General features: G+C 38.5%; 1 protein-coding gene across 1 annotated transcript; it reads left to right on the top strand.

Moving 5' to 3' along the window:
• The first annotated feature begins 8161 nt into the window (after positions 1 to 8161).
• LOC147857270 (uncharacterized) lies at positions 8162 to 11538 on the top strand. The gene is made up of 2 exons (XM_087328814.1): positions 8162 to 8875; positions 10265 to 11538. The coding sequence occupies exons 1-2, from the start codon at positions 8660 to 8662 to the stop codon at positions 11255 to 11257; spliced, it is 1209 nt and encodes a 402-aa protein (XP_087184940.1). The 5' UTR covers positions 8162 to 8659; the 3' UTR covers positions 11258 to 11538.
• Positions 11539 to 17732: the final 6194 nt, after the last annotated feature.

Genomic DNA, 17732 nt, shown 5'->3' with positions numbered 1-17732 from the left:
TCGGAGGAAGCATAAATTACCACTCAATGTCAAGGGTGCAAAAATCCCAATATGACTAGTTGATAAGCTTTTGGGAACATGCATGTCTTTTTGCGTAGTCTTGCATTCAGTGGCCAACAACTACCTTCACTTAACGAAAACATTCTTGTCAATTCCATCTCGAAGGGCATAAACCCAAAATGTTGATGCATCTACACATTATATTATATTTTTTAACAATGCTAACCAGAATATGACCAAAACCCCAAATTTCATCGTTCAAAAATGGTGGTGAAAACATTACAAGCATCTTTACTTTGTTTACTTCCAGTTGTTGGAGTAAAATGTGATTCCATGTACATTTATTTGCCGTTTGTGTTTAGAAAAACATATAGATTCTCAAAGTTTAAGATAGAGTATCTGCAATTTATCCGCCATAACAATTATCTTATGTTTATTCATACTCAATGCTTGTAAAAATTTTGTACTAGCTATTTTACACCAATGTATGCTTGCCACTCATAGACTGTAATTTAACACACTTTGTTCTATGAAACCTCATTATGAGATAAAACCAACAAAGAATCTCTACAATGGGGAAAATTAAAGGGAGGGTGTGGCTACAATATAATGGTGAACTTGGAACTTATCCTATTTGGAAGGGAGGGTGTCCAAATTCACCAAACAATTAAAGGGAGGGTGTGGCTACCACATAGAGGGTCTCTTTCTATCTATCTAAATGGTGAATTTGGAACTTATCCTATTTATAGAATGAAACTTTGATCTATTCTTGTCTTCCATCCATATATCCCTCTTGCTTTTGATTTTCATATTTGTGGCTGGATCATTTACACATTCCTTGGAAAGCATTGCTTGATTGTAGACTTGTTCCTACATGGATACAACAAGTGCTTGAGTAAATGAACTTGGATGTCTACTTGTAGCCTCTAAAGTGTTTGAGATCTCTATAGTGCCTATTGAATCCATTGGCGCCTTCTTCGTTTTTCAACATCGTGGCTCGCTAGTTTGACATACATGTCTCTTGTCCAACTATAATTGTAATATGTCATCTTGTGATATTTCATCACGAGGATATCATCTTGTCATATTGATAATATATGAATTGTCATCTTCCTAGAACCTATGCCTACTTTTTGGTAATATCTACTATTTACACCTTTGGATCAAACCCATTATCCTTTTTTAGCTATTGTTGGTTTGTATATAATGGTAACATGCATCGGTATTCTTCACCTCCTTCATCTTATAGGTCGGTCTGTCAAACCTATGTGTATTTAATCACACTATGTTCTTTACATTATTAGTATAGGCATTCTTGTCTTTAACCTCCACTTGAACTCAATAAGCTCTTTATGTGTCAATTAAACTTTCTTGAAAACCAATGGCACATGCATTAAGTGTATTGTTCATCTCCGTCATCTAATAGGTTGGTCCGTCAAACCGACATGTATTTAATCACACTATGTTCTTTACATTATTAGCATAGGCATTCTTATCTTCTAACCTCCACTTGAACTCAATAAGATCTTTATGTGTCAATTAAACTTTCTTGGAAACCAGTAGAGCAAATTGGTTGAATTTCTCCAAATTATACTAGTACAATGCAAAAGATACATGACATTGCATGTGCATCCACACATCAAACCAAAGACTCATTTGGACCAATCAAAAGGTCATTGTGTGACATGTATATCTATGTATATTTTGTCACAAAATAACAAATAAGGATAAATTGCTCCCTACATCAAATCATGTGGAATTGTTTTTACAAGTAGTCATGCCGAAATACCCTCCTACTATATCTACCTAGCAACTACTACATAGTTAAACGGTTTGTCATGCCTTACGAATGGCACACAATGTACTCATTGGTTAGTTATGATAAAATTGAATTCCATGTATGAAAAAAACAATCTTTCTGAAAAAAGTGGTGATGGTTTCATTTGTGTTTCTTGGGCATTGTCGTGCAATTTATGAATCTTGGCCGACTCAATATTATATGCAAATTAGAATATAGCCACGTAGCAAAGCACTTGTGGAACATCAAATTGCCTTAGAAGGTTAGACACTTGGGACTTTTTTGATATATTTCAAGCATCATAAATATTAAAATGCATGATATGCATCCAACCTTATCAAAAGAAGACAATATACTAAGTGGAGATGGGCTAAATAAATATGACATTGTACAACTGAAAGATTGAAAGATATGTGTGCACTTTTGATCATGTACTTGTTAAAACGATCAAGAAAAAACCACTTTATCTCTAGCTCCATTATTGAGGTGTTCATTCATCATGGACTTATCCATTACAATGGTCAGCCTTGTAGAGTCATTGTAGAGTAGTATAAGTAAGGCCTTGCTCCCTTTTGTTCCTCATTAAGGTAAAATAAATTTTACATGCTGGAAATTTTCTAAAAGTGTGTAGGATGATGATGGTAAAGGGGAGGGGCCCTTTCATGGTCATTACATCCTAATGTCACAAACAAGAGTAAACAATCAAAACTTGATGGTAATACTATCATTGTTCTGTCAATTTCGCCATCAATAATTTAATCCTTGGCGAGTCTAGGATGTCAAAGGTAACTTTTATGTCAATTAGGACAAACTTACGACTTGTTTCTAAGTTACCACGATATGCGTGCACTCGCTTTTGGGAAATGTTTATTACCATTATTGAAGTGTTCATCTATTTATCCTAGGCATCGTTGAATTAGCATAGTCCAAGGTCCAAGTCACACTTAGGAAAAAAAATGGTGACAGATCATGTGTAGAAATAGTAAAAACTAACGAATGTCTTGGATATATTAGTTTAAATGAGTGGGTGAACTTATTTCCTATCAAACTAATTATTCCCAAATCATAGTAGCTCGTGTGAGGGATTTTCAGGTAGTCGTTACACCACATTGCTCCTATGAGAGCGTTCCTTATGGTCATCCTCTACCTCATGAAACCATTTCTTATAATCTCAAAACACCACTCCAAAGTGTCGATATTTTTACAATTTTAATTAATGCATTCGAGCACTCTTTATAATGTGATGATTATCATTAACGATTTAACAATGTGAACAATGAATGTAAAGGAGTAAGAAGACATGGGTATATTGGAAAACATACCAAGAGGTTGTTGCACAATACTTTCATAGACAAGAAATCCAAAGGCTTAACTTCCTCACCCAAGGCCTTTGTTAATTATCTATTGGGGCTTATAGAATCAGATTTAGAAGGTGCTTTAGTCATATGACCCGATCTTGGACACATGGTATAGTAATGAACGTAATTGATAGAAACTATGGAAAACTACCAGTATACCTCTATAATTATGGGTTGACCCAAAAACCATCCAATTTTAAATTGACTGAATTCACAAAACTAATCAATCTAGTGCAATTAGAGGATAGGGTCTTTAGAGAGGCAATGGTAAGAAATAATTGTTGATATTAGTCAATGTGTGTGTGATAGAGAGAGCCTAGGACAAAGAGTAATAAACAAGGCAATCTTGACTCGACTAGCTTCGACTTTCAAGGAAGGGAAACTTCGAGCTTATATTTACTTATTAGGCTCTTTGAGGTTGTTGGGAACTTGAGAGACATAGAATGATACTACTTAGTAAAAATAATTTACTAGCTAAAGACATGGGAACGATGAATGTTTCCTTCAAAAGAGTAGATGAGAGAGCCTAGAGAGAGAGGAACACTACTTAAGAAGCATATTAATGTCTCTAAAGAGGCCAATGGCCATAAAAGAGAGAGAGAGAGAGAATAGAATAGAGTTTTTATCGTCCACGAGGAGGCCAAATTTGACCTGAGTGTGTGACATATCGTAATCACTAAAGTGATTTAGTAATTTCAATGAAGGAGAATACAAGCTCCGATATGATATTTATGGTCCAAAGCCCAATAACTTAGAGATAGAGAGGCAGTACAAATGTTGCTTGATAGTTGAAGAGATCCCATGCCACTCACAACCTCTTCAAAACTTTTGTTGAAAGAGTATGAGACTTCCTTGCCTTTTTCTGATGTCATCTTTCACGACCTTCTGTGGCATCACATGACACACACCCTTTGGTGGTTTGCACAACATAAAGTGCGTAGCCTATGAATGTTTGTAAATCTCATTGCTCTATTCTTGTACTATGCCTAGAATTATGCGGGAGCTCATCAAATTGGTGAATGCTAATTAATTGAAGGAGCAAAACACTAATTAGGTTTAATGAATAAGTGGATATGTTAAAGGTATGGCTAGAGAGAACAAAAGAGGGAGAGATTGGGTTAGCCAATTGACCAATTGTTGAGATGGTTTTGTCAACTGTTTTGAGACCACGATGACTTTAGTTAGATGCATTGATGTGCCATGTCCTTTAGAGACGTAATATATGGTGCTGCAAAGATGTGCTAGGAGACCATAAAAGTCATATGTCCGATACATTGATTTGACATTTAGGTTAAGAGGTAGTAGATGGTGTAACAAAAAAGCGTGGGATACGAGGATTTGAACCTATTACCTCTTGTCAATAATCAATGTAATAGGTTACCACTAGATAGATTGAATTGGGGATTCGAACATATATTACCCTATCATCTCACATTGATAATCTAATAGCTTACCACTAGATAGATTGAATGGGCACAGTTTTGCATGGTGTAAATTGATAACTGACAATCAATATCCAAGAAATTTAACTAATGAGATAAATGGGTTATCAATATATGAAGTTTGAACTATGGGATGAGAGAGAGAGAGAGATCAACGTCTTCTAAGGCCAAAATTGGCCCATGAGACAATTGGTGTACAACGAAATGGGGTATTTATCCAATCATCAAAACTAAATAAATAAAATAAAAACAGAACTTAAGATAAAAGAGTTCTAGTACTGTACAAAACGTGGTATGGTGTAATACATTCGATAAAGGAAATGACTTTGCACTAAGCCTATTTTCATTTTCACCCAAGCCTCTCCAAAAGAAGTCGGAGGTCATAAAGGGTTTTGGTGTGGGTGTGATCCGTGGTCCCGATGTAGAGTGCCCCAGCCATGGCTTCTAGGCGGTGTAGCTCACGTTCCCTTATTTTTCTGAGAGAGAGAGAGAGAGAGAAAGAGCTAATTGGTTATGAGGATGTTGTCCCAAGAGGAGGTAGATTATGTCATCTCAACACTTGAGAGGGTTTACTTTGCCATTGCCATATTGCTACTTATGAAGTAATTGAGATAGCAAGGTTTTGTATTATCATCTTGTTTTAACACAAACATAGATTTGCGAGAAAAAAGAGATCTAATTGGTAAGGTTGTTCGATGGAGACCATTTAAGTCATTCCTTCAACCTTTACATTCCACAATGGTATCTAGTAAATTAAGAAAAATATGTTTGATATGATAGAGATGTACGAAAGTCAAGCCTTGAGCAAAGGGCCCAAGTTTAGTAGTCTAAGAACTTACAACTAGGGCAAGCAAATTATGATAAAAGATAAGAGAGACAACCCTAGACAATTGTCAAACATTTGGTAAGCCACCCAACGATAGTGAAGTTAATACAAGAAGATCATGCATTAAACCCTTGATTACGGAAGGTCATGCATTTCGTAAGGGCATCTGCATGCATGATGAAAGTAAGACGGGCATAAGGCGAGAGATTGTGGAAGGCTGAAGGCAGGCCGACCAATGTGTTCAGGCTTTTAGCACCACACCCAAACGTAAAGAGTCATCCACATACATACATACATACATATGTACATGCATACATACATATGTAAAAGCATAAATACATACATACATACATATGCACATGCATTTGCATACATACATACATATTCACATGCATTTGCATACATAAATACATATGCACATGCATACATACATACATACATACACATACATATGCATACTTACACACATACATACATATGCACATGCATACATACATACATTCCTTCATATACATACATACATACATACATACATTATACATACATACCTACATTACATACACACATACATACATACATACATTCATATGCATACATACACACACATACATTGCATACCTATATTACATACACATACATACATACATACACACACATACATTGCATACCTATATTACATACACATACATACATACATACATACATACATACATACATACATACATACATTCATACATGCATAATCATACATACATACATACCTACATACATTCATACATGCATAATCATACATAAATACATACACACATTCATACATATGTACATTCTTTACTATATGTATATACACATGATATTGTGAAAGGGGCAGAGGGGTGTAATAGGAATTTCATAAAGCTTTGATAGAGAAGGGTACCCCACGCATCTTTTGGGGCCTTGGGGGCAGGGGGAAAAGCACACGTGTGAGATTCGCACGTGCGAGTCAGAGCGAGTGGGGCCCTTCCCTCCGCTTTTGCTTTTGCACGGGCTCGCCAAAAACAAAAAGTGAGAAGCTTTTAATTAAATTTTTATTTATGTTTCCTTTTAAAATTATTAAATATGACACTTCGGGCATCGATTTTGGGAGGGAGGGGGGTCAGAAAAAGAAGAAGGCGAGGACAGAAATATAAATAAGTGAATTAATTAGCTATAATTTTGGCCTAATAAAAAGAAATATATAAAATAAAAGGATCTCCCCCCGCCAAACAAACCAAAAAAGATAATAAAAAAGAGAGGAAATGTCAGAATCCAAATAAACCAAATAATAAATGAATCGAACAGCAATTAAAAACAAATAATAAATAAAAAAGAACCCCAAATTGGGGGATAAAATAATCGAAATAGCGACAGAATAATAAAAAAATAGGGGATAAAATACTCAAATAGCGATACAAATAAAAAAATAGCAATAAATATAATAAAATGGCCATGTTAAAATAATAATAATAAGCGAGCTACGCGAGTAGAATAAATAAAATAGCCCCAAAAATAGAATACTAGTTTTTAACAATAAAATAATAAATAAATAGCAAATGTACTAGAATAATAATAAAAAAAACAAATGGAAGAAATGCACACTGCACAATGCGCGCATCCTCTCTCTCTCTCTCTCTCTCTCTCTCTAGAGCCGCACATCCTCTCTCTAGAACGCATGCATGCATGCATGCATGCGCGCGAGTCCGATCATGTGCCATCCTCTCTCTAGACGCACGCGCACATCCTCTCTCTAGACACACGGACGCACACGCCTTCCTCTCTCCCTTCCTCTCTCTCTCTCTCTAGAGTCTCTCTCTAGACTCTACCTCTAAATCGGCACCCTGTTCGTGTCTGTCTCTCTCTAGATTCTCTCTCTACCCTCTCTCTAGACTCTACCTCTAAATCGGCACCCTGTTCGTGTCTCTCTCTCTAGATTCTCTCTCTAACTTCTCTCTCTCTCTCTCTAGACTCTCATTCTACACTCGGCGCCCCCCCGTCCGCGTGTCCTTCTCTCTCTAGACTCTATCTATCTCTACGATCTGCACCCTCTCCGTGTCTGTCTCTCTCTCTAGATTCTCCCTCTACCCTCTGTCTCTCCTCTGTGTGTCTCTCTCTACAGACAGGCAGAGCCACACACACACTGCTCTGCTCTGTTTTCCGTGTGTATCTCTCTCTAGACTCTCCCTCTACCCTCTGTGTCTGTCTCAAGATTCTCTCTCTACAGACACACACACACAGCTCTGCTCTGCTCTCCGTTTGTGTGTGTGTGTCTCTCTCTACAGACACACACACACACACACACGCACTGCTCTGCTCTTTTCTCCGTCTGTGTCTCTCTCTAGATTCTGCCTCTGTCTCTCTCTACAGACACACACACACACACACACTGCTCTGCTCTGTTCTCCGTCTGTGTCTCTCTCTAGATCCTCCCTCTACCCTCTGTGTGTCTCTCTCTACAGACACACACACACACACACTGCTCTGTTCTCTCTCTCTCTCTCTCTAGACTCTCCCTCTACCCTCTGTGTGTCTCTCTCTACAGACACACACACACACACTGCTCTGTTCTCTCTCTCTCTCTCTCTCTAGACTCTCCCTCTACCCTCTGTGTGTCTCTCTCTACAGACACACACACACACACACACTGCTCTGTTCTCTCTCTCTCTCTCTCTCTCTCTCTCTCTCTGTGTTTCTCTCTCTGGGAACCATTTGGTCTTCTTCTTCTTCTTCTTCTTCTTCTTCTTCTTCTCCGGACCAGTGATCTTCTGCTTCTGCTTCTGTTTCTGTGTCTCTCTGTCTGTGTCTGTCTGTCAGTCATGTCTGCCTCTCCGTCTGCCCATGAATCGACTCCATCTCTTCTTCCTCTTCTTCTTCTTCTTCTTCATGATCATCTTCTTCTTCTTCTTCTCCTGCTTCCTTTTCTCCTCTGACTACCTTCCCTCTTCTCGACCTCCATTTCTCCTGTGTATATGAGCTTTTTTCATCCTCCTCCTAATCTTCTCTGTCTGTGTGTCTGTGAGCTTTTGCCTTCTTCACTTCCTCCTTTTTGTGTGTGAACTTATCTTCTCCTTCCTCCTCTCGCCTTGTCTGTCTGCAGTGTTCTGGACTGCGCAGGTTCGAGCTTCACCAATTTCGCCATCGCCATCGCCATCGCTGCTCCCCCATCTTTTCCCACCAGGTACCTAAAGATAGAAGGCGAGAATCGGACGGCATCCTCCCCGCCATGACCTCTGGCTCGCGCCTCCCCACGTGGAAGGAAAGGGAGAACAACAGGAGGAGGGAGAGAAGGAGGCGCGCCATCGCCGCCAAGATCTACGCAGGCCTCAGAACTTATGGGAACTATAAGCTCCCCAAGCACTGCGACAACAATGAAGTCCTCAAAGCTCTCTGCATCGAAGCAGGCTGGGTCGTCGAAGAAGACGGACTCACCTATAAGAAGGTAATTGCTTACTAATCAACTGCCATGGCTTCTGCTTACCCTAATGATCTGTTCTCGAGTATATGCACAGATAATCATTATCTGTGTTGAATTTATATACACACATAGACCTCCTCCGTAGAGAAAATGTGCATTCTGTTCAAGAATGCATTCTCGAGTAGTTCCTTTCTTCTGTTTCTGCCATGGCTTCTTCTTATAACATTCTTTGGTTCTTCTGTCGGTCTTCTCAGAGGAAAATGCGATCCTTTGGTTGGGATAGAAATTCTTGTTTGTAGATCGTTTCCTGTCTGTGAATATCGATTTTTGCAGAGCATATGTGGTTCATTTAGCAGAGAAATTAAATAACAGAATAGTCTGTTCAGCACTGTATGTGTTAGAATGTTCGCCGGAGCTTAAGTCTTCTGGCCATGGCTTCTTTCTCTTTTTGCTTATCATTGAAATATTTCGATCTTAGCTGAAGAGGCAGGAGAAAAGAACTGCTTTTTCTGTAGATTAGAGGCTGGAGCGACAAGCCATTTCTGCTGGTCGTCTTCTTTCCAGAGATATGGGAAGTTACCTCCCCTCTGAGAGCCATGTCTGTGACGGATAGATAATCTGCAGAGTAGATAAAAGCCATTGCATGTCAATTATTGCAGGACTACTTCGAAAAATTCCATTGTGTCAGTCCATCATCACGCATGCAGGAGAAAAGAAAAGACAACTCATTTCTGCCTGAAATCTATAGATGTGAATCTCCAGACTTAATACAGGCTTTGCTTTCAATCTGTGAATCTTTGCAGAAACATCAATAGAAAAAAGCAGAATGCCATATCTGCTTGCAGACTTGAGAGAATGCATTGTCTGTATAAATAAATCCACAACCGTAGATCTTTACAGCGATTAAAGAATACACTATCCGTGTTAACGCCATGGCTACGGATCTTTACAGAAATGTAGGGTAAAGAAGGGGCAATAGATCTAGAAATCTTTTCGCAAAAAAAGAGAACCGACATATCTTCTCTGGATATTTGTCAGGATTCTAAGAGGAGACGCATGTCTTTGTTGATTCAAACAGTTGTTTACGAAATATTAGAAGATGCCAGGAATCTATGATTTGTCTGTGTATTCAAGCAGAGCGAGCCACTAATGCCATGGAAACATCTTTCAGATTCACTTGTAATCTGCTCTGTGTTAGGCTTAACTCTGCTTCTTTTTGGAATGTATAGCCTGCGCATGTTAGAATCTCACCCCAGTAATGGCTTTTGATCCATCTCCGGAAGGGGAAGGAATCAATTACCTGTCAATCAATCCATGAATCACTGAATTACTGAATGAATGAATTGCTGAATGAATGAATAAACTAATCTCAATCTTTCTCTGAATGATTCTGTGTTGTATGTCCGATCTCAGGGAATGAAGCCCCCAGCGAGGACACCTGAGACGGGATTCGCGCCATCTCCATTCATGAGCCCGGCCTCATCCTCGTACCCGAGCCCGGCCTCATCAGCCTGCCCGAGCCCGGTGCGAAACGCCCCTTACGGAGGAGGAGGAGCAGCCTCTCTTACGGCAACACCTGGCACGACCACCACGACCATTGAGAATGCGTCCTTGATCCCGTGGCTCAAGGGCCTCTCCTCGTCCTCTTCATCTTCTGCGAGGCTCTTGAGCTATGGAGGCGGGAGCTCGTACAGCGCCCCTGTGACCCCGCCCCTCAGCTCGCCCACGTGCCTCAGCCCCCGAGCACGGGACAACCACCACCACCACGCCAACGGCCTGTGGGACACGAGGCTACTTCCCAATGGGATCAAAGAACACGGCAATGCTACTCCTCCTATGGCGGCTACCAATGGCGGCCACCACCACCACCAATCATTGCCTGCTGACTGTGCCGCCACTGCTTTGCTCAATGCGTGGTCGAGCAGCAGTAGCAACCAGGCATTCGGGGCGAGGCTACGGGGCGCCACGGCTTCATGCCCACCTTCCCCCTTGCTAAGGGCGGTTTCGCACGACACTGCCGGTACAGGGTCCGGGGCTGCATCTGTGGTCGTGGCTTCCTCGAGCCAGAGTGGGATCGCCTCCCCGGTAATCCCGGCAGCTGCCACAACTACGGGAGGAGGAGGAGGTGGGATTTGGATGGCTCCTTGGGTCGGCCATCATCATCCGGGCTCATCGAGCTTCTCCTCCTCGCTCTGGCGGCCCGGCTACTCTTACGTCTCGCCGACTGCCAGCACGTGTACCGGTGGGGGTGGGGCCGGGGCCGGGTGTGCGGAGCCCTACGCCGAAAGCAAGGAAGTCGTGAGCGACCCCGTAGTGAAGGCGTGGGCGGGTGAGCAAATCCACGAAGAATGCCCAACTGATGATACCATCATCATTAGCCCCCAAGACCTTGAACTGAAGCTCTAAGTGTGGAGAGAGTCTCTCTCTCTCTCTCTCTCTCTCACACTCATTCATGGCTTCTGGGCTCCTTTTTTTAACAACCTAATCCTTCCTCTCACATGCAAAAATGGGCTTTATCTCTCTTATCTTTATCCATCTATGTATGCTTGTTATGAACACCACCACTTCTTATGAAGGTCAAAGTCAAGTCTCAAAATGGGCTTATCTCTAGCCTTGTCAAAGTTGGATGATTCCTAGTGAAAGTAATGTAAAAAAAGAAGAAGAAAATGGGATTAATCTCTAGCCTTAATTTGTTGAGACTCCTTTTTAAAGTTAGGTCATGCTAAATTGGGCCTTTTATCTCTATCCTTGTTATGGACCCTTCCTACTTACTACTCGTGACATTTGTATGCTTGTAACAAATGGTCATTTTCGGCCTCTATGTAGAGATGATAGCAGCTCACTTTAGTTTGTCGGGCTTGTAGGTTTTCTTTACATTACACATACATTATCCTAACCTGAGTTAACCCCCCCTCCCATGGTCCCGAAACCTAATGTATTGAACCCAAATGTAATGGAATAACTCTTTCAACCTTCTATGCGTGTATCCGACATGATATCTTCTAGTTATATTATCTATATCTATATGGATGTGAAAGTTATGCTTGTATATGAGTTAAAATCTTCTAGTTATGTAAATGGACGTGAAAGTTGTGCTTGTATATTGCTTCTCGCCATTTCTTAGGAAATGGTGTCATTGAATTCATTTCTATTTGATTGTCGATTTAATTCTTAGTGTGATACATGTAAATATGAATTTAGCTACATCCACCCTGTTTTCGTACAACAAATGCGTGATGATTGTGCTTATGTAAATCCAAATTAGCTCATGGTTGCTACATATCCATGATGAGAACACAAACGTAGGCGATAAAAAAAGGTCACTTCACCATTAGAGTGTCAGAGAATAGCGACTTGGTGAGGTCCAATTGCTTCTTTTAGTGTCAATTTCAACATGTTGATTGGCGAAGATTAATGGAACCTCCAGAAAAAAGAAAACAGAGGCATGATGGTTCGTCAGACTCATCGATGTCCCTTTGTGCTTTGCCCATGTCTTGCGGATCATTTCGATTACAAACCAACGTACTTGATATAGGAGCCACACAATAGAGCTAGTTTTTGTAATGCCAAATCTGTAAGGGGTACTGAAAATGGGGCGACAATCCTAAAGGTGACACTCGACTTAGTGCAATGGGTCTTGAGCTTGAATCCCGATGAGCTCATGTGCGTGGCACTCAATTCAACAACATGAGGAAGGGCGTTGGCGTTTTTGTATGCACATTTGTGTGCATATAAAATGTGTATGATATATGCATGTGTCACTCTAATACGCACAAAGGGTTTTCAATAGCACAATGCATACACTATTGCTTATGATATCATAGAAAATCTGCCTAGATAGATCACATGAAATGTAGTGCAGAAAAGGCGGCTTTGCCCATCACATTTGTTGGTTTTATATGTTCGCCTTCCTTGCCCCATTGTCCCATTACGATATTTTATCGTGTTGTAGACAAAAGTGTGCCTTTGGTTTGGTCACGACAAATTTTATACTGTACGCAAAACATTGACTTGGTGCTCACACCTACGCTTAATTAGTTAGCATGAGCTACAACAATTAAGATCATCCTACTTTATGTCTCCTGGTATTGGCTTTAAATAACACTATTTTTGTTTGTCTTCATATTATATTCAATGAACACACCCCTAAGCTATATTCTATGCTATATATGATCAATTTAAGACTACGTTTGCATTCAGCGTTGAATACGGAATTAATTATTTGCGAGCACAACCCCCCAAGTAGACGTTCGTCGAATGAAAAATATGGTTTTATTGAGCTCGTTCAACATTTCGACATGTACACTATCTTCATTATATTCGGACCTTGATTGCTTTACTACTCACCCATGGACTCACACACATTAAAATAATCGTATTACACTTACATTGTTGGATACACCAATAATTCCATCAAGTCCGATGTATAAAAGGAGTGTGAACGAGAGGAAACGGAAATATAATAAAATCCTAAATTTCATGGAATTAAGTAGTAAGTAAATTCTTTAGAGGGTCTTCACTATGGAAATTGTTTACTAGATTGTCCTAACGAGGCATGTTCCTTGAATAAGCTCATTATTTATTATGTCCTCACAAAAAACGCCAACTATCTTTTCGTAATAGTAAAGAATTGACTCCTACAAGAGAATGAGGGCATCATGTGTTAGCCTCAACTTCCTTTGTAACGAGTAAGAAAGAGCATTCTGTTACGATTTTTGGACTTTATTGCCTTGTTCGAAATTCATTATTTAGTATCTCATTGTAAAAGTAAGGTTCAACTGATTACGTCTCCTAACATTGTTTACAACACATGCACCCATATGTCTCAAGACAAAAGATCATGTGCATATTAAGATGTCGCATTACAAGTAATAGTGCATTAGTGATAAACTTTTTAGCGTTATTTAATTCTCGTAATAGTAGAAAACATGTTGCATGACTATGTTTTTTTTATAGAAGTCTCAAAATAAGAGGACGTGTCTAATTGTAAGAATATTCGTCCAACATTTTGCAGTTCAACATCATTAATGTTACATATAGTCGTAACTATCATGATTTCCATGATAAACAGATGGGTAGAGTGAAAAATAACATCATTCGGCTTGTCTTATTCAAAATCCATGTCAAATTATTATGTTGCATCTCGATATATGTTGATTGTTGTGTAAGGTTTTTGTCTACTAGCCATTTGTCATTTATATCAATGCACTAATGCCATGAAATAAGTTCATACTCTTACACTCCTCATCGATGATCCCCTTCAAAAAGGCTTCTTGTAAGCTATGTAAAATTTAATCCTTGTTATGTATGAGAATTTAGTTAAGGGATTTGGTTGCCACAAGCATATGATCAGAAGATAGGGGCCTAGTTATGTTCTTTGCCTTATTGATGCATTAGAAACGAATTAAATGTTATACAACAACTTCCAATTTAAAATACAATGAGATGCAAAGTGAAACGAATTCCGTAGAAAGATTTCATCAGAAAACATTGGAATTTGAAGTGTGGAACGAATCGTTTTTTTTACTCCCTTTTAGAAAGGTAATTTTGACTTATTACCCTATCAAGAATGCATTATAATAAATGATCAATTTATGATCAGAAGATGTAATCGAATTAGTTGTAGAGCAAACAAGGACATCAAAATGGTTGTACAAAAGTTGTAAAATAAGATCACGAATAAATTGGTGTCTCATAACATATCAAATGTGTAAAACAACTATTGTCTCAACTGTTATATATGTTCCGTCGGTTGATCTAAAGAAAAGCTCTTATTTTTCAAGTTATCGCATCACCATTCGAATGAATCATGAATGCATTCTTTGAAAGCCTCTAGTTTTTTTTTTTTTGGGGGGGGGGGGGGGGCTCGAAAAGAAAACTCTTTGTCAATCAATCTAAATATGAATAATCTTTGACCTCAACATTTCAATCGTTAGTAAGTCGTCAAGACTCAAGACGTATGCTAGTGTCTTTGTGGATCATACAATGGAAGGAAATGGAGAACATATTCTTGCATCTAGAATGTTGAGTTGAAGTGGCCAATGTATACAACATATGCAACACAACACTCCATCCGATTTCAAATGTAATGGATAGTGTACTATGAAATTTGGTAGGATGTTACATATCATTTAAATAAAAATGCATATTTTTTAGTTATATCATTCAATCATGGAAACCTAAGTTACAAGTATTATATGCATCTTAAAGTTCATGGGTGACAGAAACCCATACATTACATATATATATATATACATACACACACAGACACAGACAAACACGAAAGTATACCTAACACACATGTACACACACACAAACAAAATTTTATATAATTCTTTTTCAACATTTGGATATCGAATCAGTGAAAATGTATATTTTGATTTGAAAATTGGATCATTGCATTATTTAATGTTTTGTTAGTTGCATAGTTTATTATGCATGTTCCATGTAATAAATGAGAATTTTCTTGGTGATTCCACATTTTGAGGTGTGCATAAAACAAACCAACACCCAAAATCAAAGAAGCGCATGTATACACATGCTAGTATGGACATCGTTATCGACATATATATAGACGAGAAATTTTCCGAAGTATGCTTTTGATAATACCTTATTCATGCACCATTCTTAATAATATAGTTATCGGTATCGTGGTAAATGCTGCATAAACATAGTAAGTGGGCAGTTCAAACAAAGATTTCTCAATAAAAGTAAATGGCATGAAGAAATACAAGCAAAGAGGAACTTATGCAACGAAATTGATAATGCCTACATATATATATATAATACTTGATTCATCATTACATGTGGTGGAGAATTTTTCATCAAAGTAAGTTCACGGCCACACTCTTTCATTCTTGCCTAAGCCTTTGTTTTCTTTTTCTAAAGCACCTAACCTTTTGATTTGCACTTCTAGTTTCTTGGAGCTTGCTTATTGCATCGTGAAAGGATAAAGTAGGGTTATATTCCAACACTACGATGTATTTTTAGGTTGTACCCAAGTGACAACTTGTATTTTTTAGCAACTGATTCATCAATTGTTCAAATCTCACTAATTTCTTGATTTACTAGACGACTACAAAAGTGCAATTCACATTATTTTTAATATTTTACCATATGCCAATGTTGAATGTATGGATTCAATGCTTCTTCTTGGCTCTGCCAAGTGACCTTTCCAAATTATCACGGAAAGTCACACTTACTTCTTAGACAACCTTACTACCCATGCTATAACTCACACATGCTCATTCTCACTCTCACTTAAAAAACTATGTCTTCCAAACCTATGCACCAAGGTTTGGTCTCATTATTTGTTCTACACTACATGGCTCTTTTGGGGCGTAGGAATTGAACAAATGATCTTTTGGTTTCCGCCAAACAACCAAAATGATTGACTTTAGAGTTTAGGACAAGCTTATTAATTGACCCTACACCCACAACTCTTCCTATCCCTCCCTTCTCTCTCTTTTTTCTATTTGCAAATGTATGCTTATATTAAAACAATATGACTGCAAAAAATCATGTTATTCTTATTGCAATAGTAAGGATCTTATGGCAAAGCAAACCCTCTACGACGTTGCAATATTAACTGACATAAAGGCAACTCCTCCAGAACAAGGTGCCTGTAGAGTTTAGTTGCAAAAATTGACAAATCAATTTTCCTTTTAACTTATGAAACTATTGTTATACTCCATGAACCCAAACAAGAACCCATTTCTTAAACTCCAAATTTACTACATACGCAATACCTAAGGTAATAATAAACAACCTTATATGATGGTGAAGGTAAAGCTCTGGCTCTCTCAATGACTCAATAATTTCTCTCAACCCGAGAAAACAAATGCATGTGCTAAATTTAGAGAAACCTAAAGGGGAAACATGTTATGTCATGTCGAGGTGTGTCCAATTGAGTGTAGTTCTTCATTTCGGTAGGAGTTATCTCCTTGCCAAAATTGTATGTTGGGGTCAAGTTACCATATACCCTTTCGATAGCAAAATGGGCATGAATGGTTGTATGTGCACGTGAGCTACTAAGACTCGTATACCATGATTTGTGTGATCACTTCCTCCCCTCTCTTGCTTTTGACTCTTTACTAAGAGCTAACTAATGCCTCAACTAGGAATTAAGCATTAACTCATAATTAATTACATGTAAGAATGCACATAGACAACTCAACCAACCACGCTTTGATTAATCGAGAACACCAGAACCACAAATAGGGAGAATGCATACATATATAATATATACGGATATACATCCAAAATCTATGTTAACGTTAACATTATGAAACCTCAATACATCAAAATCTAAAAGGAGCAAATAGAAAATTGGGAGAAATATAATGAGTTCTCCTTGAAAAAATCAAAGCGAGTAAAAGATTTGTTTACACTTGCATAGAAGATACATTTTGCATTGATGTGGTTCCCATGGGAAGATGGAGAAGAGGGCTTGTTGGTATAATCCATCACACTCACATACTAGTGAGAACAAATAAAGCTAACAAGAGAGCCAATACTAGTAGGTGGTTAAAAACAACACAAGTCACTAGTTTATCTATTAAATACTCCAAAAGTAGAGAATTCATTAATACATACATAGGCACTCATGTTCAAATCTCATTCTATGCACTAATTGATTAAATGACGAAGAGAAAAGCTTTATACACATACACACAAACATATGTACTCTAGTTCAAATCTCACTATATGCACTAATTTACTAAAGAAAAAAAAGCTAAGGATGAATGCTAGATTCCCTTGAAAATGACTCTTTGTTGCCGAAGTAGAAATTAGCCTAGAGTTACCAAGATACATGACGTCAAAATCTTCTTTTTTATTTCACAATAAAAATACAAGATTGAAGGCCAAGAAAGGCCACGCC

The sequence above is a fragment of the Azolla caroliniana genome, unplaced genomic scaffold, assembly GCF_043228905.1.
Source record: "Azolla caroliniana isolate FFs.n. ecotype wild unplaced genomic scaffold, voAzoCaro1.0.p SCAF_12, whole genome shotgun sequence".
NCBI classification, from domain to species: domain Eukaryota; kingdom Viridiplantae; phylum Streptophyta; class Polypodiopsida; order Salviniales; family Salviniaceae; genus Azolla; species Azolla caroliniana.
Note: the sequence above shows the minus strand (reverse complement) of the source record. Positions and strands in the feature narration are given on the sequence as shown.

Coding starts and splice junctions, on each gene's coding strand:
- LOC147857270 (XM_087328814.1), top strand. CDS start 8,660: ATGACCTCTGGCTCGCGCCTCCCCACGTGGAAGGAAAGGGAGAACAAC. Junction 8,876..10,264: donor ACGGACTCACCTATAAGAAG/GTAATTGCTTAC, acceptor GTCCGATCTCAG/GGAATGAAGCCCCCAGCGAG.